At 34.9% G+C, this 22175-nt stretch overlaps 2 protein-coding genes across 2 annotated transcripts; both read right to left on the reverse strand.

The window, feature by feature from the left end:
• Positions 1-276: 276 nt before the first annotated feature.
• LOC150101154 (beta-1,4-galactosyltransferase galt-1-like) lies at positions 277-1608 on the reverse strand. Its single transcript, XM_090402176.1, has one exon. The coding sequence runs from the start codon at positions 1606-1608 to the stop codon at positions 277-279; it is 1332 nt and encodes a 443-aa protein (XP_090258302.1).
• A 13922-nt stretch (positions 1609-15530) lies between these two features.
• LOC150101155 (leukocyte elastase inhibitor A-like) lies at positions 15531-21001 on the reverse strand. The gene is made up of 2 exons (XM_090402177.1): positions 20123-21001; positions 15531-15860 (listed from the first exon to the last, which is right to left on the reverse strand). Exons 1-2 carry the CDS (start codon positions 20999-21001, stop codon positions 15531-15533), a joined length of 1209 nt encoding a protein of 402 aa, XP_090258303.1.
• Positions 21002-22175: the final 1174 nt, after the last annotated feature.

Genomic DNA, 22175 nt, shown 5'->3' on the forward strand with positions numbered 1-22175 from the left:
TGTGGTATAAGTTGAACTTGTGTGCAGAGCTTTATGAGAGCAGTAGCGCCTTACCGCCGAGTTCGTCTATTTCGTTATTGACGTTTCGTTGATTGTTCTGTAAGCTAACATGTCAAAAGAAGCATAACGTCATAATCGTCTTAGGCAACCGAAGAAACAAGCAAAAACAGATCAGAATTAATAAAAACAGAAATTTAATAATTAATTAAAATTATCAGAAGTATGATTCTCTCAAAAAAATGATATTATATTTGTTTACTTTTTTTTATTAATTGGCTACAATCCTATTTCAGTTAAAGCTCTTTTTACATTGCTAATAAGTTTCTCCTTATACCTCCAAATCTTTGTATCCTTTTGCCGATATTTTAGAAAGTTGTTTTGGCACTCTTCTGTCATAAGAGGAGGACAGTTTGTTCTGTAATGATGCAGATGAACTAATGAGGTACTTATCAGTGCATTTCTTTTTACCTGATTATACAGAGTATGAAGAGCGTAATGATTGAACACCGTTAGAGTAGTGTTCGAAGCAAAAAAACTTTTCACTGCAAATCCTGGTCTACTGAAATTGGCAGATCTGTGAACGTGACGGAGCATGTGCATATAAGGAGGAATGGAAGGGTCATAAATTTTCCCAAACTCTTCAAAAAAATAGACGTTTGGAACTGATAACGAAGCGTATATTTTTAAGGCATTCGTTTCATCGTTTATGATTTGCTGAATTAATTCTTCCCAAGTGGAATGCCACACGGGAATTATGGCTTCGTCAAGATCCAGCAGAATAACAAAGTCATGCGTGTAGAGATGACTGTAAAAGCAATCATTGTACGGTATCAATTCATGCCTTCGCTTTTGCCATACGTTTCCTTTCAGGAATTTTGAACGGAGTTCCGCATCATTAGAGCCATCACCTGGTAGTGTTAAAAATTTCATATTGAGTTTTCCCTGCTTTTTATAGTATTCCAATACTTTCATTGTATTTGGGTGTGCTTGGTATATGTAGACCATGATTTTATCAGCTCCTAAAAGAAATTGCAGTTCCAACCATTCTAAAAATCTTAAACTGATGTCGTGTGTAAAGTCTAATCCTTTCAGGCACACAGCAAAGTCCTTTTTGTGTATCGATGGAGGCTGGGAGAGCTTAAAAAACACTGTTGGTTTACCACAAATAGTATTTTCTAAGGAAATTCCTTCTGGTACTCTTCCTTTAGACGAATATTTAAAAGGAACTGGACACGATAAAAGGAATGCTCTGTAGTAACTTTTGTTACCTGGATTATCCCACTCGTTTACCCATATTTCTGTGCATTCACTCTTCACTGCAATGCACTCATGATTGCTGTACCATATGTGGCAATAGTAATTGTCTGTATTCTCCCCTTTGATCATTCCAAGCATTCGAATAAAGTGCGGATTGTGGTCAGCTAAAATCATCCGGGTATCATAGAAGGCAGAATACAGAAAGATATTTGTGTTTTCTGGGTTCTGCCAATATTCATTATTAAAATGTATAGCATCTGATTTAGGTATTGAAGAGTTGCACTGAATGGCATCGCTGTTGGCAGCATCAAGAATTGAGTAGCCAATTAAATGTTGGATGCTATGAACCATTTTTAGTATCATCTTTTTATTTTGGCGTTTCATTAATTTCCTCTCGGATGATGCGAAGAACCACAAAAGAAAGAGGACCGTGAACAGTGCAGTGAAGAGGATTATTTTACGTATCCTCATGGTGAGCACTCGTTGCATCGATATCACTTAATTGAAAGATGCTCTTTGAATTTCCAGAACCAGTAAAGAATTCATCATCATCTGACACCGTGGATAAGGAATGAACGTTTTCTGATAATTATTTCCTTGAGATAAAATAACAAATAGCAACAATCCTCGTGCATTTCTGTGGCAGTCAATTTGTTTGCTCGTCGACGTTTTTCCTCAGCTGAAAAAAGTAAATAAATTTTGTTTAATTATCTTCATTATAATGTTAGTATAAAATTTATAATAAAATAATTTTAAGATAACAAAAGCAACAGTTGGCTCTACGCGAAGAAGCTAAAGAAATTTAAGTCGTCTAAACTAATTTGGATGTTTTTATTTTGATTAAGCGACATCGAAGTGTGCTTTAAAACTGCTCTTTTGTGATAAATATAATATGAATGTACAAATATAATTTCATTATCTTGAAAATATTCAAGATAATCTCTGCTGGATGTGTCAGAACGCCAAAGAATTTCATTATAAACCCAGGAACCATCAGCGATCATTTTGTTTATGCACTGTGAATGTAAAAAGCATTTTTTTACTGCCAAGAATTCAAGTTCAAATCAGTATTCCCTTCAAAAGCGTGAAAAGAAGTGCAATGAAATTCGGTATCATTTAAAAATTACATGCGATTTCTAATTGCTTTCGCAATTATACAGCTGATTAAAGCCAGTCTCACATTCTGATAGTGTTTAGTAATATTCTTTGTATATACAAACAACGTTGCTAAACATTCTTTGTGTATACAAATCGGAAATTGAAAAGTGGTTCCCTGCACAGTAAAACACCGCACTCATTTCATTTTGTAAGTTCATTAATAGAAAGAAAGAAATATCTAGTATTTGCTCTTAAACATTGCTTGAGTTACAGAAATACAGATAAATCTCTCAATCTTTTTATAATCTTATGTATTTTGTATAATCTTATGTATACGGCAATAAACAAAAGGAATAATCAAAACACCGTTTAAAACATCAAACATATACAAATACTCCTGCAAAAAAAAATATATATATATATAACATTAATAAAAAAATGAAAACAATTCTTATCCCGCCCGATATTGATGTACTATAGGTTTACTACCTTTTTTAGGTGGGAGTCAGGAAAAATTAATAATAATCCCGCAACGCTGGATATTGTACTGTGTAAAATTCATGTTTCGTGTGAAACCGGCTCATCCAATCGTCCAACACCCTGTAAATATAATAATTGCGGGTCTCAACTATTTTTGCTGTTATGGTTCTGGACCCTTCGGAGCAATGCTTATCAACAGTCTCATTCAAAAAACAACAAAAATTGAGAGACGTTCTGCAGTGAGATGTTCGGGAATGGTCCTCCATGAAACACAAAATTTTACTGGATTCTTAAATGAAACTAGGACTACAGGAAAAGATCATTCTACAGTGCAATGTCACCCGTATTCTTTCCTGGAACAGTCTAACTGTATCTCTTGGTTCAGTGTAAGTGGTTGTGTGTCTCGTTCTGATCGCGTTTATAGTGACAAACCGAAAATCTCGACTAGAATTGGGTGGACCTCAAGAATACCAGCTATGCTTGGCATACACATAAAAGAAATTAAGTTTGTATATGCAGTCTTATAAACTGTTTTTACGTAGTTTCCACCCACGAAAAGTTATTAGTAAACCTACAACACATTTGTACTGTGGGTGAACTAAGGATTTTTTTTTTCGCATTTATCAATTTTTATATCTATATTTTGTCAGTTTTTTTTTTCATTTTTATTTTTACATAGTCCGGAAACCCTGCTCTAGAGACCAAACACGAAAGTTTTTTCAAGCCACTTTAGGCCTCCAATTAGCGTCTTATAAGTACTTATAATTGTCTTATAATTGCTCATTACGAAATTCCTAACGCGGGTTCTCATCATGCAAACAGGAAAAACGGCTCGAGGAACAGAGACAGTTAACAGAACAGACAACCATAATATGGGTCTCGTAGTTGCTTTCACTAAAATTCCAACCACTCTTATAATTGCAAACCAAGGTGGAATTACCGTTCATGCATTAGGTACCCAATAAAATTATGGTTGATAAATGGAATGAAGCTTAACTAAGCCTAATACATTAATAATGGCAGCCCCCACTACGAATTTTCACACTTTTTTCTTCTACTACTTATTATTATTATATTAAAGAAACTTGTAAAATTTTATAATAACACTATTAGTTTTGGAATGGGAATTTGAAATATGCCGTCCTATTCGGAAAAAGAAATAAGAAATGATTATGAAAAGCATATAGGTAAAGTTGAATAGAAAGACGAAATGAAAGAGGAAATATGTTACTTTATGATAAGGAATCAATTGAAGGCTATGAACACGCCATAAGAACAGAACACCAACCATAAATGGACATGAGTAAGTTCAAATGGACAAACAAAAGCGAAATAGACTGTATTTTATTATCTCATTTAAGAATATTTAAAGATGCGTCAGTCAGTAAGTGAATAGTTAGCGGGAAAATAACAAGCGAGGATATAATCAACAGGATTAAATAGAATAAAGCAAAGCATAGAAAGATAAATAATCATGCCAACCAGTAAAACATTATACAATGAATAAATTGCAAAAAAAAAAAAATAATAATAATAAAATAAAATAAAAATGCAATAAAAGAAATAACGTAAATGAAAGTAAAAATCTGCTGGATAACATGCAGAAAAATCTTAACTGAATCATTACAGAAAATGCATATTATTGGAAAAGATTAATTAAAAAGAAACTATTAAAAACAGAAAGCATATGTTGGGGGAAAAAAAGACGAAAACTAAGAGAGTATCCCAGAAATATGTAAGTTTGAAATAGATGAGCTAAACCTTTAGAGCGTGCTGCATTCAAAAAGGAATTTAGCACGCTCTAAAGGTTTAGCTCATCTAAATATATATATATCACCAAGTGGCGACCATATGAAGGAGGCCATGCCTGGACGACCACAGAGCAGTTGTTATTAGGAAAAAAAACTGCACTGTCTAATAACTACTGCGAAAACATGTCCTATACATTTGGAAATAAAAAAAAAAGCAGTCGAAATGCGAATAGAGAATACAGCTTTTTTATTTTTACATACTTGGGGATGCCAAGCAACCAACTCATCATTCCATTACTAAGAGACAGGTTATCGTTCGTGGTCAATGTCAGCTGTTGACTTTCTTCATGATCTACTAGTCACGTAGCTGGAATCTAGGAACGAATGTAAACTGCATATGTTTTGCAATAAGTTGCAGATTACCAGTTTAGCCAATATAATAGTTTGAGACAGTTTTTGTGGAGTTCTTGCAGCCGAATATACTATCTTCAAGCGTTTCCATGAATTTTTTTTTTTTAAAGGAATATATTTCATGTAAGATGGGTTCTACAATATCTTCTGCTTCTTGTGTTCGATATCATATGGCTGAACCACAGCAGAGTGTATCTAACTTTCTTAATAAATTTATGTGAAGGGAAAAATGTGTTACAATGTTAACTTACACCTAAACCACCGATCCTTTGATGATGAAGATGACAGTGAACAAACTGAAACAAAGGCCATATCAGATTCAGATTTGGCATGTTTATATTTCTGAAGGTAAATGTCATGTCATGATTTAAATTCGTCAAAAACCGAAACAGAATTAGGATCCAAACAGGAAGTTTTTGTTTCTTTCTTTCTTTCAGATGAGCGGTATCCTTTCTAATTGTAACGATGTTGAGGAGAACTGTTAAGATAAAAGAGCTGAAAATGGAAGCTGTTGATTCTTCCGGTGTTTGATTACCAAATATTGGAAATATATATCCTTTCATGCCATCTGACTTTGCTGCTCACATGAAGAAATCGCATGAAAATAGTTTTATATTGGCTGTTCATAATTTTGTAACATGGATGTGCATAAAGAGGTTGCTCATCTCTCTGAGAATGGAACACAGAAAGAAACCAAGCATTCCTATCATAAATATTCAGAAATCAAAGAAACAAACCAATTGCATATTAGTACCCGATAGTTTGAAATATGAAATTAACTGTAATGAAAAAAAAATAGTTAAAACACTGGATAAGAATGGAAATATTTTCAAGCTTGAATCGTCTCATATAGTGAAGAAAAATCAAAAGAAAATATTTTTATTAACCGAGAAATCAGAAAAGTGATAAATATTTCGGCGGTACTTTGAAGGGCATCTTCAATTTTGGATTTGAAATCTTTCAGAAATGTTTGAAACTACACTTTAGGAATAAAAAAAAATGCTCATTTCAAAACTGATTTGAAAATTTACGACAATTGTGTGAAATTTTCGCTTCTGCAATAAGATATTGAAACTAATTATATTCACCAGTGCAGGGTCATGTGCAATTTTATGTTCAATTTCCTGCTGTTCAAAAGATCTAAGCGTCTTCTAAAAAACAAACTCTTCTTCATGGAATGACCAAGCCGAGTTCACTGGTGATATGTAACCTGTCTTAATGAATCTCTTTCGAACACAATTTGCTCATTAGTTTCCTTATAAAGCAACAGGATGTCATCTTAACACTGGCACCTTCCTGTTGATAAGATCGGCATAAAAAGATAGGGAACCATAGCTCCCTTAAAACTCAACCAGATGGGAGGCGGGGAGGTGCAACCGATGCGAAGCATCCGGTTCCCGAAATTTTGGGGAGCAAATATTTGTAAACATCACTGATTTATTGAATTTTGCATTTGCTTTAAAAGTTATTGAAACATTTCGTTTTATTTTTTTAAATAAACTCTATACTATTAAATAACCATAAACAATGCTGTATTTAGGGGACTCCGAATTTCTGAACTGAAGGTACTCATACGCAGATAAAGTTTAATAAAAATTAAATATTTTAAAACGACAATACTAAATGACATTAGATAATTGATATATGCACTCAACAACGTATTGTAAAATTAAATATAATAATTTTGATAAAAATTAATTATTAAAAGTTCTCTAAAGCATGTTTCACACTTGTGTTCTTAGGTATTATTTGTTTATCCCTCACGCTGGGTTTCAATATCTGGGTGCTCTCGAAGACCAGTGAAATGTATAGTCTGAATCAGCAGCTGCGATCGCTTGGAATCCCCTCTAACACTTCCTTCTCCGTCAGTGGGTTCTAATTAAAGTTCGATAATCCTTTGATAATTAATTATTTATTATTAATCTTCTTTGTGACACATTTTACGATTTCCAAAGGAAATGAGTGCATTAATGGGGGTGTTTTTGTTTGTTTTCTTTCTTTCCTTTCCAAGTTTTCTCCTCACCTAACTATTCCAATTTTTCCTTTCCTATACAGAAGGATTTAACAAGACAAAATAAACTGCGTTCTTTGATGTGGTTCTCATAACTATCATCCTTATAAATTTATGTAACTAATCCTGCATTGTCGTTAAAATATGCAGGAATATTTTTTTCATTTTCATACAAATGAAAATTATATATTGATATTATACATTATATAAGTGAATATTTTATATATATAATAAAAATATACGTTAGACTAATCATACAAATCAAGAAGGGAGGAAAGGAATCATTCTTAAAAGATGTCACTTTCTTTTCAGGATTTTTTTTTTTTTTTTTTTGTACCTTTCCTTCGTAAAATGTCACAGGAACATGTCAAATTACCTTTTTTTTTTAACAAAACATAACATTAACAAAAGGGAAAAAAATCTCTGCCTGTTATTTAATGAACGTAAGATTTGGATTCTGCGGCAATGAAATTGTGTCCAAAAAAGTGGATAAAAATATTTTCCCAAGTTACGTACGCGTGAGTGAAATTTAGATGAGAGGACGGTTGTACTTCGTATAGTGAACTGACCTGCAGAGAACAGATGGTCTCGAGGTGATCGGACTGCATCGGTACGCTACCTTTATAAGCCTGCGAAGAATTCGCCTTGTTGCCCACGATGTGCGACGGCTTGCCACTTCCAGACATGACGTCTGCACTTAAGTCGTCGTTACGGTTGACGAAATCCAACTTGGTCTCCGAGAAATACGCCGAGTAATCACGTGGTCTGGGAGAAACTGGTTTAGAGGGCCGAGGTCTCGACTTCAGTGGCTACAGCGTACGACCTAGTATGGACCTGACAGAAGATCGGGCTGGGTTGAAAAGTGGGAGCGGGATCATTTCGGCGAATGAGATGAAACGATTCTGAGAGTGCATTTATTAACATTCAGAAAGCGTTCTGTGTGGGAATCTCACAATTTCGGTGCGAAATGACATATTCATCAGTGTTTTCTTTATCACAGACAAAATGTGTTTCGCTTTGAGTTTCTGTCGCATCGTTATTTTTGGAAAGAAGACTACAATAAATTTCATTCGACAAACTTCCCTTCCAGTCATGATTTCGCTTTGTGCTGAATCATTCTGTTGTAGCGAATTGCAGAGTGGTTTTCATTGCAGTCTATAATAACGAGCAAACAACATCTACATGGAGGGTTGTTGTGTTTTTTTACGGTAATATTTGAATCTTTGACAGAATCTTCTTCCTTTGTGAGAACTGTAAATTCTTACCTTCCATTTCTTCTATATTCTAATTCGTTTTTTTTTTTAAATAAAAAGAACATCGTATCGTTTTAAGGCATCAAAACATAAAATAAAGAAAAAAATAAATTGAGAGATTGTTGATATTTCATATTAGTACTCCTACAAATATGTTTGTTTTAAAAAAAGTGACATGAATTTAAGTTTTATTTGCCAGTTTGAATTTGTACGACCTGGAAGTTCCGACTAGGCAACAATTCAGTTATCTGAATTGTTGCCTAGTCGGAAGATGCTGGTAGTTACGCTGCTCGTTAATTAAATTAAATACATATAAGCACCAGTTAGATATAAAAAAAAAGTTTAATATTGCTTCGAAACGTTTTGTTTGGCCCATCTGTAAATATATAACTCCGATCTGGGCTGACGGAATTTATTGAAATTTTGATCTTGTTTTAAATTTATGAAATCGTTCCAGTTTTGATTTCAAGCAGACCGATTCTAAATATTAAACAAAATGTTTCGAAGCGATATAAAACTATTTTACAAATAGGTAAGTCAACTGTTGCGATAATGAAATGATGTCCCTGTACGGGAATGTTATTACCAAACTCGTCTTTTCATGATTGTTCTGATCATTTCAAATTTCTTTAAACTTCATAATATTGCCTGTTTTATGTTTTGTTTTTTGAATTCTAAATGGTGAATTCAAGAGAAAGTTTAATAACTGGAGGCGTTTGTAATATCAAATAACTGATATGTTAATAAGAAGACTGAACCAATGAGTTACGACTTGATTTGAGAGAATATAAGGGTTTTCAGATGCGCTTTTAATTCAGTCTCGCGTCACAAAGTCCGGAAAGAGGAGACCTGCTTCGATTGTACTACAGCGAAAGTGTAGAGTCACAGCGGAAACATCTTGTATTACAGACCAGTTCACTTTTCTGGAGGTAGTTAAGGTTGTGGAGAAGCGTAGCAAATTATAGGATTAGGTAGAAATCTATGAGATAGGAATTATGTGATGTATAATTACTGTATTGTATGAAGATGTTCAAAGGATCGTACAACGATCTGCTTGTAATATATTTTGTAGTGCGAATTACAAGTGCATTTTGGAAAAAAATAAGGTTTGAACTACACTTATGGGAAAAGCTTCGTTCCACCATACATGCACGTGAATGAAGTCGACGTGGTTGCACATCATTTTTATGCATGTCATCGATGTTTGTGAATTTGCTCCACCATTGTACCAAGACATCTTCTAATCTGCATGGTACGTCTTCAAGCAGGAAACATTCTGATGAACATCACCAGCTACGAGGGGGGGGGGGATTGAAAGATGTTATTATTAGTATTATATTTAATCAGAGCTTAAGAAGTGAAGGCAAGTTAGCTGGTCTTATTGGTGGTGGCTAGGTTCTTCTTCCTAAAAACTCTCTTTTTTTTTTTTTTTTTTTATCCCGCGTACAGCAAACCGTATATGCAAATTATACTTCTAGGCATAAAGCTAATAGCGTATCATTGCTACGAACCCTACACTTCAGGGTCGGTTAAGAATCAACAAAGAACCTTTATATACAGTCATCCCGCGACTTACGTCCAGGTTCCGTTCCATCCGGCAGGACGTAAGTCGATACATTAAATCAACAGACTTAACTGTTATAAGTATACTGTCATTTTAATATTTAAACCTTATTATTAAACTGTACTGTGTGTTACTATACTATAAAACAGGAAAATACTCACCCAAATCTTACTCCACAATCACATCTTCATTTTCTTCCCTCTGTGAACGATCAGGCTGTGGCTCTTCTGGTATAACCATTTTTTTTTTTTTTTGATGAAAATGTCCAAATGTGCTTTGCTTATTCCTGTTCTTCTTTTTTTATCATAAATTTGTTCATAGTAAGCAAACGAATCATGTACTTTCGTTTCTATTATTAATTAGCTTTCAACATTGGGGTCCATGTCTTCAGCCATTTTGAGAACATCGCCAACTGCAAAGAACATTTCTACAAGACCCTTCACTATAAATTGTTTAACTTCCTGTTTCTATTTTCCCCTCTTCCTTTTCACGTTCTTTCTCTTTTGCAACACGTTGTTCCTCCAGTTCGACCAATTCTTCGTTGGTCAACTCTTCAAGGGAACTTTCTATGAGTTGAGTTATGTCGTCATCATTCACTTCGAGATTCAGATTGTTTGCTAGGCCCACTATTACAAACTTCCAAAATCATGCGCAGACCTTTTTAATGTCTTTTTCCAAATGCCACTCATACATTGAGAGGTCACTTCGTCCCAAGCCACAGCAATGTTTTTAATAGCATGATAAATAGTGAATGTTTTCCAGAATTGCATGAGAGTCTGGTCATTTCCTTCAGTAGCAGAAATGGCTTAACCATAATAGACCTTAAACACTGCAAGAACTTCCTGATCCATCGGTTGGATCAGTGAAGTAGTGTTTAGAGGGAGAAACATGACCTTGAACTTGGTGAAGATCACCGCTATAAGACGGATGACCTGGTGCATTATTTAGAATTAATAAAATTTTAAATTCTACATTTTCTTTCACACAATAGCTTTTTATTTCACTCGCATAACAGTTTATTAAGGTATCCTCAAACAATTTTTGAGAGTCATCCACGACTTCTTGTTGCTCCGAAAATGAATTGAGAGTATGCTTCCTAATGTTTTTGAAGATTCGTGGATTCTCACTGTGCCATATCACAAATGGTTTCAGTTTATATCCAGCCACATTCCAGTAACAGAATCGTAATACGGACATTAAGAGCTTTGAAACTAGGTATAGATTTTAGCTTTTTGTGGATGAAAGTCCGCCTGGGGCATTTTTCTCCGAAACAAGGACATCTAGTCCATATTAAATATTTGCTGTGGCAAATAATTTTCCTCCGTAATAATTTTATCCAATTTTTCCACAAACTCCTTGGCAGCCTTCTCAGCACTTGCAGATTCCCATACATTTTCATAGTATGCAGCGCAAAACGCTGCTTGAATCTCATGAACCAACCGGAAGAAGCGTTGAATTCGTAGTCATAATCGAATTCTGCTTTCTCCTTCAACATGCTGAAGAGGCTTAGTACCTTAGCGGTTACGTCGCAGTGCTAAGGGATATGCTCTTTTGGTTCAGTCCTCTATCCATGATGCAAGTAGCTTTTCCATATCACCGATAGGACCTTGTCGTTGCTTCGTCACTATCGTCGATTTAATGGAAGCAGATCCTTTCACAGCCTCTACGATTTTATGCTTATTTTTCAAAATGGTCGTCACTGTAGAATGAGACCATCCGAAGTCATGTGCGATCGCACTGACTGGCTTACCATCTTCATGTTGCTTTATAACTTGCAACTTCGTTTCAAGATCAATTGCTCGCCTGTTTTTCTGTGATTCTTCACTATTTTTTTTAATCGTGCATGTAGGGGCACATGTTGCACAAAATATCGTGAAATAACTAAACGATAAATACACAAATAACCCATTTCTCAAACATAAAATCAACAAAGGAACTGTTGAAGACATCTGCCGACTGCCGAGGGAAGTTGTTGCTGAAAGCGCTGTTGCCACTGTGCATGCTTTTCCTTACGCTTCGATTTGCGCCTTATTCGAAAGAATAGCCGAAAATTATTTATTCCCTTATGGAATCACGGACATATCTTCGAAAGGACGTAACTCGAACGCACGTAAGTCGAGGGATGACTGTATATAGAATGCAATTGATACGGGACACAGTGGATTTAAACCTTTGTCAGAATGTTCTCCCTTTGTGAGAGCTGTAAATTCTTGCCTTCCATTCATACTGCTTAAACCATAAGTTTAGTTGTTTTTTTTTTCAGCAAAATTATTAACAGAAATTGTAATAAACAACCATTATTGTTCTTGTTAAACAGCAAAATAATATTGCCTTTGAAAGCTGTAGGATTTAGCAGAATGCATCTTTTGGCAACAGAGTTAGTACTTCGGTAGCTGCTTAAAACGCTACGAAATCTATCCAATATTCACGTTTTATTAGGGCATTTGATCCATGATTCACTGACATGTTCAGTGTGTTGAACCGTTGGTTTTCTTCAAAGACCAAGCAGAAACCTTAGGAAAACAAAAGCGATCTTCTCGGTATCATTCAGTCTCATTTTTGAAAGTTGTATTTTTCATAAGTGAGCTTTTAGTTAGTGCACAAAATATGCTCTGAAGAAAAGAAGCTGAAAATCTTCGTTTTAAGATTAAAAAAAAAGGACAAAGGCTGTGAAACCTCAATCAAAAACAGTACCACGCAATTTTCATGGCTAAATTGTATTAAAGCATTCGATTCACTTTCGAAACTTTTATTAATGCTTCAAAGAAAAAACATCGTTTTGCTATTTTGCTACACGATCATGCATATTTATTATCCAATTTTCAGTTGTGTCCTTATTAAAAAATAGGATGAAAATTTCTTCAATGACACTCGTGTAGGGCTATGCATGTTGTCATCAGCTGCAAATCATTCATTCTGATTCTTCTTCTTCACTAAAATCAACTTAAATCAAGAAAAACCCATACTTTTCTCCCTTTATGTAGTTGATTTAAACAACTGAGCGTCCCTGCACTCTTTCCTGAAAACAATTATACACCGCTTAGAAGCAAGGCAACGGACACCATAGTGTGAAGGAAAAAACATCCATGCGGCCAACCTTAATAAGATGTAGGATCTTCTTTCGCTGCTATGCCTACAGTAATCCTACGAACATAATTTCCATAAGCGTAGATAGCGATCAGTGGGAATTTTGGACCATTCTTCCTGTATGCATGTAAAGAACCCTGATCTCCACCCTATTGAACTGGAGCACCGGGTGAGGTCAAGGGTGGTGACGTTCGTGTCCACAAACCACGCAGTTACAGCAGCCGCCTTATGACAACGTGCATTGTCTTGATGAAAGAGACAATGGTCAGTTCCGTGGAAACGCCACAAAACAGAAAGCATTGCATTGTCCAGAATGTTCAGATACTTGGAGTTCAATGTTCGTGACACCACAACCGGAGGTCTGAGGCCATACCAGGAAAAACAGTATCATAAAGAGGACCATACCATCACACTGCCACCTCCGAATTTCATAGTTGAAGTTACGCACTGTGGTAAGAAACGTTTACGGGACATTTGCCACGCACGTCCATCTACCTGGTAGAGAATGTAACGTGATTCGTCTCTCCGTAACGCAGCTTTCCAAGCTTCCACGTCCCACTGTACTTTGCACCACTGAAGACGACGCTGCATGTTTGTTCGGTTGATGTGGGGATTGCATATTACTGTCCTACCATGGAAACCTATGTTGTTAGCCTCGGTTCTGAATGTTTTTATGCAGATTCGTTTCCAGTCGACCCGGAACTCTGCATTCCATGTGTCAGCCGACGAATGGCGAATTGCATTCGCTTTCAAGTTCGGTGAGTAGTCCAATGCGGGTAGCACTTGCAGTGGAATCCCTACTCTCTCTCTCTCTCTCTCTCTCTCTCTCTCTCTCTCTATATATATATATATATATATATATATATATATATATATATATATATATATATATATACACACACATACACACACACACACACACACATACACATATATATAACCCGGTATGTAGGTATGTATTTTGGCTATGAAGTATAAACTCCAAAACTCCCTGAAAAATGTTTGCATTTTATTTTTCTCAAAAAAAAAAAAAAAAAAAAAAAAAAAACTCGGATCATTAAAAACAAACAAACAAAGATATACATAATTAAACGATTATCCTCTGCCATTTCTATATCTTATTCAGCGACAATTATGAGGTTAAGTCCCAGTCAAGAAATATTTTCTTATCTACTACTGCGTCCTTAGACTTTGATATAATAGCAGGGCGGACTGGAACTAAAAAACAGTCCACACAATACTCGTCCCATCCCGCCAGGTTACTGTCTGTACCATCTCCCACGTGCTCTGGCAAACCGGTCTCCTGGAATTTGTATACTTTCTCTTATAGTGAGGCGATTTTTCGATAATAGTTTTGAACTGTGTTGAAGACGTTTGCTTTATGCTCTTCTAGAGACACTATCTAGCTATGTCGGTCCCCTTCAAGCTCTATTTTTTTAAGCTTTTATTCGTAAGATGCAGTTAAAAGTCTAACTCGGTTTGTGTTATTTGAATATTTAAAAAGGAATGCCTTAAAAGATGGTTAATTGTCATCGACTGACTTTGACCTCTCTGCAGTTTAGGATGGTGTTTAAATTTTCGTGTGTCATTTCTCACAACTACTGACTTACATTTTTTTTCCATCACATTAATAACGTTCGATTTTTCGATACCCAGTGCACGTTAAACAATTGTTAAATAAAAGAAAAAGTTATATTTAAAATTAACAAATGTATTTAGAAATGGCAACCATTTTATTTTTTTAAGAGTAAGCTTCTTTGATTTCATAGTCTTTTAGTTATATTAAAATAAATACTTCGGAAGTTATAAGCGTCTAATAAATTTGATAATTCAGAGAAATGAGTACACGAAATTCTAAAAGGTATGAGTTGCGAAATACATGATATATTGGGTATAACGCAAAAAAAAAAATCGTTATTGTTACTTTGATATTCAATTCTGTTTACTGTTTGAAAAAAATACATGTTAAACAGTGATAGTGCCTAGAAATATTATGTGATTCAACTTCAATTTTCCTACATACATTTTGCTATATTTCAATGTTCAGTTTTTAAATTTGAATTATATTGTGAAACTAGAGCTTCGGTATGTCTAATGTGAATTTCTCAGTTTTGTTTTCCTTTTTATTTTTAATATTCTTGCAGGGGCTGTGTAGTTAGCAGTTTTTGTTCTCCAGTGACTGTCGTAACACAACTTCAGGTTGAAAACCAGAATAGCTCACCTGTTTCATTTTTGAATTTGTAACGTTCGCTTTTAGTCCATAACATATGAACAAAGCTATTTTGTTAACACCATTTTTTTATGTTGATTCAGACTTCCATTTTTCCTAAGTATTTTTATATCATCTACGAAGTGTGCTGAAGTTTGTTGAAGTAATCTGAAAGCTATCATACCGATTTTGGGGAATGGGGATGCGAGAGATAGAGAAAGAGACTTTTTTCTTTCATATCTCATGAGAATTAAATAACTGCACCATTAAAATCCATTAGTGGTTTATATTACAATTCAGAGAGTGCAATTTCGAAAAGGTAATCTGCACTGACAATATTTATCGCTTCTACAATACAGCAATAAATTATCACTGTCGCGTATACACAGAACGAGGAGGTGTAGCAGTCTTATTGGATATGTATAAAGTCGTATGGATTTACAACTTTGCCCATGGCGATAATCAGACCGCCGATGTTATCAAGAACGAAGTACATGAATGGCCTGTCCAGAGTTATATGAACGACGTCTTTACCACTTGAATAAGTAGAATGTCCACTGTGTTTCGGCTCTTTGACTTCGACGAATGCGTCGTGAGTGATGTTGGTGACGTGTAACCATCCATATCTGCTAATTCCGAACAAGGATGCGTACCCAGGAGTGAAGATATCGACCAGACCAAGGTTGAAGAGAGCTTTTGTCAGATTATTGTTTCTGAACTCCACACGTATTCGAGGCATCTGAGATTAATTATAAGAAAAATCAAATTAATTCATGAAAAATGATTGCAAAACTAATAACTAAATAACTAAACTTTAATTTCCTTAAATAATTGAGGCAGGGATTTGTCTTCTATTTGCTATTCAATGTTCTTTCTTCGTATCGGGTATTTTATCTAATAGTAGGATGCGTTTTTAATCCGGCGATATAGCGTATTTTCATGTTATTTTAATGGTTATTTTAAAATGTCCATCACGATAAAGGCTCTTCTAGCTATCAGATAGTTCCTGTTGGTTTTCGTATTGTATTTTATTACAAATGAAACTTACGAATAAATTACGACCGCTGGGTACAACGAAATCACGATTAATACTAAGTGTACTTTCATTCAAATTCAGTTGTTGATATCTGATCCACAGAGTCTGCAGTAATTTTATTCAAATTAATACTTCATCTTTACTGTTTTTCGATCAATTTTCATTATTTTAAAGGGATCGGTTTTCTTTAGTACTATAATCATTCAAAATGATACCAAAACATCTGGAACATGTTTTGGTATCAAAGATTACAAGGGTTCATATGCAGAAATGACTTTAAGTGCAATTGTTTGTGATTAATAAGTGACTTTTATAGAAAGATTAAGAAACACTGTTTTAAAATTGATTATTACGATTCGTAATAAACAATTTTAAAAAATGATCGTAATTTACAATCGTTTTACTACTTTTTTTTTTCGAAATAAGTTGCTGTATTTCAAAATGTCAGCGCCATCTGATATTGTAAAGGTGTTGGCCACGAGTGACGCCTATAAAATCTTACTTCAAATGTTCAGCAATTAGAAAAAAGTAGGCTTATATATCTGTTCGTGTAATAAAAACCAGTGCCTTAGGAAATTTCACACACCTACTTCCCCCCCTTCAATATTAATACAGTATTAAGGGGTGGTTACAATGCATTCCTAAAATGCAGATAACACTCATAATTTTCTCCAATTCTTTAACAAGAATATTTCTGAATTTGGTAGTTGCAGTGGACAATATCCCAATAAAAATGCTACAAAAACATGAAAGAAACGAATTTGTGTGGTTCACCTGCTGCACTGATTACAGTGATAAGAGAAAATATCGAGGATTAAAAATTAGCAATAAACTATAATTTTTACAATAATTTTCATCTCGCTCTCTCTCTGCTTTTGCAAACTCACTAGTAAACATAATTTTGCTGAGAGACTAAACTACGCCATGATTAAGAAAAGAGCCTGAAAATCAGAATATCGTTCTTCTTAATAAGGCTCTGTTTTAGTTTATAATATTTAGAAAATATTACCAGTATCTAAACATGATATTCTTTGCGTGTGTGGCGCCACTAGTATTACTGAATTTTAATTAGTAGCCATTTTCCTGAGCGGCAGAGAATTAAAATTCGTGTTTATAAAAGAATAAGTCATATAATTCAAAAAAATAAGCTAGAAGCTGTATTTAGAGTGATTTTAGATTCCTTAGGAAATGTCCCTTTCTTGTGAGGTATGTCTCCAGCGTCGTTTCCAAGTGCCTTCGGTCGTTTTCATTGGTTGTTGAGTGGAGAATTGTTAAATAACACTTTTTGCGAACTGACTGAACCCCTACCTCCCTTTTTTTTTTTTTCCAGTTCAACGTGTACCGGATAACTGCTTGCTGAAGCCTTTTACGAAGGAATACCCCACAATCACTTTTGTCATGAATGTGCAGAATTTTCTAAAGGTTATTACAGTAAAACGTCTTGTTTTTTTGCATTCAAAAGGTAAGATAAATAGTTTTGAACTGTAAAGGTGTCATGTTTTACAATATTTAGACGTAAACAGAGAAGCATAATGATTGTTTCTCTAATTTGTTATAATATTCAGCGTTAACTGCAGGTTAAAATATAAAAGTAGGGCTTTTTATTTTTATTTATGCTTTCCTTCATTTATAACTTATGGTGACAGGCAAATCTTGAACGAAGGCCATAGGCTAATTACAAATTGCACTCTTGACATTCCAAGATTTAATAACTCTCAAAGCTGGTGTGTGTTTGAAACATGTTCAGCCCTTTCTATAAATCAAATTTATTGTGGATAGTTATGATGACCGCCATATCTGATTAAAGAATGAGAAACTTAACTGAACGCTAATAGGCACATACAATCAAATCTGTAAAAATCATTTCTCATAATTAACCTCTACAACTCTAAATAATCTTCATATACACCGAATTGTGAAATATAGAATAATTAACATTGTTAATTAATAATAAAGTATAGTATAGTACATAAACTTTTCATTTCGGTAATGGTTCTTAACAACCCTCTTTCATATATCAAATATTTTAAATGTACTTTTATGCAACAGATACTCAACATTTAACTACAATAAAACGTTAGAATGTGTTGGTTACCTCGAGAAAATAACTCTTATCTGAGTGAGCATGTGCAGTAGATCGCCTGCTGCATACACTCAGATAAGAGCTCTTTAGTGAGTTCTCAAACATGCTGTCCGGTACAAATTCGCTGACTTAAACCGCGTAGAAGTAATTTTAAAGACTTGCTTATCCAACTCATTACTTACCACAAGTTTTTATTTTTTTTAATAAACTGCTTTTTTTAAGGAATAGTAATAAATTGATACTGAGTTTTCAGAAAAGCAGACACCGAACGATTCTTTGTTTTAAACAGTTGAGTGACGACATTGTAAAGTTTGGACCGATCTTTGCTGGAATTGAGCAGTATCGAGTTAGCAAAAGATAAATCTAACACAGTGGCGTAGTAAAATAAAGAACTTTTATTATTAAAAGACCAGAAGATAAATGATAAAATATAAAGAGCCAACAAGTTTCACTAGCCATGTGGGGGATGTCAATCATAATAGAATCATCACATCTGGTTTAGCTCATCATTTCTCAAATCACGTTATAGATTGGAAAAACAGTTCTATGCCTTACATCGAGAATGACTACAGATACAGAACTTTAAAAGAAGCAGCTGTGGTACTACGCACAGGCAATAATTTAAATAGAAATCGGGGTATCATTCTTAAAGACATAAGGAAAAATCTCATCATCTCTCTCAGTTCGACAGAATTACAATATGCAAAAAAAACTACACAACACGTGGTCATGTACCGGAATCTGACTGAAGCTTTCGAACACATGCACGCCTTCAAACAGAATGATCAAATGTAACGGCCTAACAGTTACTAAAGTGTATGTTTGAAATATAACTTAATGCATTTGTTTTCACACCAGTTCAGCCTTGAAAATGCTAGACAGTGGCTAGTGAAACGTTGGCTCTTTGTATATTTTATCATTTATCTTCTGGTCTTTTAATAAAGTTCTTTATTTTAATACAACAGACCAAATATGTACAATTTAAGTTTACAGTGGCGTAGCTAGAGCTTTTGTCGCCCGGGGCGGTTCCTGAGTTTTCCGCCCCTCTCAACACACACCAAAAATACTACAAAAAGGCAAAACGACGTATAGGGAAATAAATTAAAACTATGTTTATTTTTGAAGTAAAACTTTAATTTCAACATTCTAAATGTTATTTTTCTTGCTTTTCTATTAGCAAAATTGTCGATGACATTGGCGAAGTCTATTTCATAGTAATGTAGGTAATCTTAATCAATTTTATTTAGAAAAACTCCTCTCACAACTAGCAACACTTACAGCAAGTGTGAAGAAAATTCGCAATAGTATTACAATATTTGGAACTGAGTTCTAAATATTGTAATATTTATAACTCAGTTTTAAAAAAACTGTATTTTAGAATTAACTGCAAAAGTTCAAAGAGGTTCAGAGTGCCGCTCGGGGCGAACCGCCCCTCTCCCCAGCTACACCACTGATCTAACAACCCTCATAAATGAAATGCTTTGTTCGTGAAAATTATTAAAATGTTGTAAAGGAAGCGAATAAAGGGGCAGAGGCTTACGCGGCTTCTTTTTTAAATTAAACTATATAAAAACTGGTGTTCGGAGATATCGATAACCTGTTCCTCTTGAAAGGTAAGCTTTCACTGTTAATGTCCGCCAGAACCAGAATTCAAAGAAGTGCCTCGCCATGGTGATTGGTATAATACAATTTTCAACATGTTCTTTCCTCATTTTTAGGAATTAATATGTTCATAGTCTTAATGATGCATAAGTTTCTTTTTGAAAGCCAAATCTCGTTAATTACGATGCACATTTATTTTCTAAACAATATTTTAATACGAAATATACGGAATTGTACACAAAATTACAGAAGAGTACTTAATGAAAACTTGTGCACTCACCCGTAAGGTGGCATCCACTACAGTCATATTGTTGAGAAGGTCGTGAAATCTCTGTGCACTGAGGCGAGTTTCCATCAGTGGCAGTCCTTCGGGTTCATTGGACATCGTAAGAACTAAAGACACGAGGCCAGTGTGGAATGGAACTTCGACAGCGGTACAGTTAAGGTATTCGTCTCGGCCATAGCGAACTCTTGCTTTTCGCGCTTCTAACATCACTGGAATTCTTCCCGTTCTGCTTCTCTCGTCGTCGAGCGGTGTATCATCCTTCCAAGTCACTTCCGACCTAGCGTAATCGATAACAGACATGTTCATGTCCAGAGTACCTTGGAAGTAAATGGCGCTGAGCAGTAAAAGATTGGTAGATGGCGAGGGAACTTGAGGGAGGATGTCTTTGATTATGCCCTCCGTTTCTCTTTCGAAGAAGGAGTTGATGTGTTGAACACTCTCCAGCCCGTTACGTACAAAGTCCAAAGGATGAACACTCGTGTTGTAGAATCGCTGGAGGAAGAAAGCGAAAGGAAAGTTTATGGGAAAATGAGGTTGAGTGTAGATGTTGGTAATAATCTTCAAGATATTTCCTTCTTGATCGTCAGACTGTCGTTGGCTTTCATTTCCTCCTAAATCATCGGGTATTTGTAAGTTTAGTGCCAAGTGAGAGAGCAGATCGTGGTAAGCGTGGTGAATTTCGTGAGGATGCAAAGTCCCCAAATATAAAGCCTGTCTCAAAGTAAAAGCAGTCGTTTCTCCTGCGCCAAGTAGTAGCATTGAGAGAAGAGAGGACACGCAAAAAGGACACAAGGCGACGTTTTCATTGGTCACGTTCATGGCCCTGTATAAGTCGATGCCAAACTGGTTGGTGGAAGATGCGACCTTCCTCATAGTGTACGTGACGATTTGGGTGGCCTGTGCGGACACTCGGAAGTTCGTCATTGCAGTGATCAAAACGAAGCACCAAAGTGTTCCTTCCATATTCACTGAAGGCGACTACAATAAAAAAAAAGAAACGCAGGAATGAAGAATTGGTGAGCACAACATACATGCACAAAAGGTTCATAAAGTCTGCTTTGTAGAAATAGTTTTAAAGAAGGAATGGTGTGTCGAGTACTGTAACTACCTTTCTGTAGTTGAAAGGAAATTGTTGTAATAATTAAAAATTAAGTTAACATTCAATCTTATTGTGATAATTACCATTTGTTTATGAAATAAATAATCCCTTGTAGTGGTTTTGGGCGCGCTCTTTTATCTTATCTGACCTTCTACAGCAAGCTACAAAAAGAAGTTCGGTTTAAATTGAAGAATAGATTCTTGTTTCAAGCTAACTAGAATAAATAAACTTGAGAGGCTCTGTATTTTCTTTAGTAGAAAAGTTTAATTTCTGATCGTATTTTAGAGGAAAATAATAGAAGTTCAAGGCGTTTAAAAAAAAAAAAAAAAATCAGGCCCGTCCAGAAATAACGTTGGGTTAGAGGGTGAACATTGTCTGACCCTCACTCTCTAATTTGAAAGGTGGGGGTAATTAGTTGCGTAACAACATATTTTCTCTTGTTCAAATATTCCTTCTCTGTTTTGTTTTTCTAACATGTCCTGTAAATGCACTGAAACAAAAATTAGCATACTCTCCTAATGTCTTCCAAGTTTTGCTATTTAAAATAAATATTCATTTAACATGAATTTAATTTGACATTTTACATCATTGACTTATTAAGAATTTTTATGTGTAAACTTTCAGGTATTTATTCGATTAGCACTTTAAACATTAAGTATTGATAAGAGATATTCGTAGCCCTAAGACATCCTATTGATAGGATATAAGAAACAAATACATGAAAGTAAAACTGCTGATAATTATAGCACAGATAATTTGCCTACAGTATGCTTAAAAGTTCTTTTCCTAAAGAGTTGCCTAGCAATCCCGAAACTAAAGCCAAAATGTTTTGTTGCAATAAGGAAATCATTGTGGTAATTATTTGTGTAATGCTTTTATACCAGCTGACGATTCGTCCCATAGTCACTTACGCTTCTCCAGCCTGGAGCCATACCTCCAATACTAACA

This window comes from Typopeltis vanoorti, chromosome 12 (genome assembly GCF_054136105.1).
Source record: "Typopeltis vanoorti isolate ZY-2024b chromosome 12, IOZ_Tvanoo_1.0, whole genome shotgun sequence".
NCBI lineage: Eukaryota > Metazoa > Arthropoda > Arachnida > Uropygi > Thelyphonidae > Typopeltis > Typopeltis vanoorti.

Excerpts from the sequence above, each read along its gene's own strand:
- LOC150101155 (XM_090402177.1), bottom strand. The coding sequence starts at position 21,001 with ATGAGGAAGGTCGCATCTTCCACCAACCAGTTTGGCATCGACTTATAC. Across the intron at positions 15,861-20,122 it reads TAGTGGATGCCACCTTACGG|ATGCCTCGAATACGTGTGGA; the intron begins GTGAGTGCACAA and ends AATTAATCTCAG.
- LOC150101154 (XM_090402176.1), bottom strand. The coding sequence starts at position 1,608 with ATGGTTCATAGCATCCAACATTTAATTGGCTACTCAATTCTTGATGCT.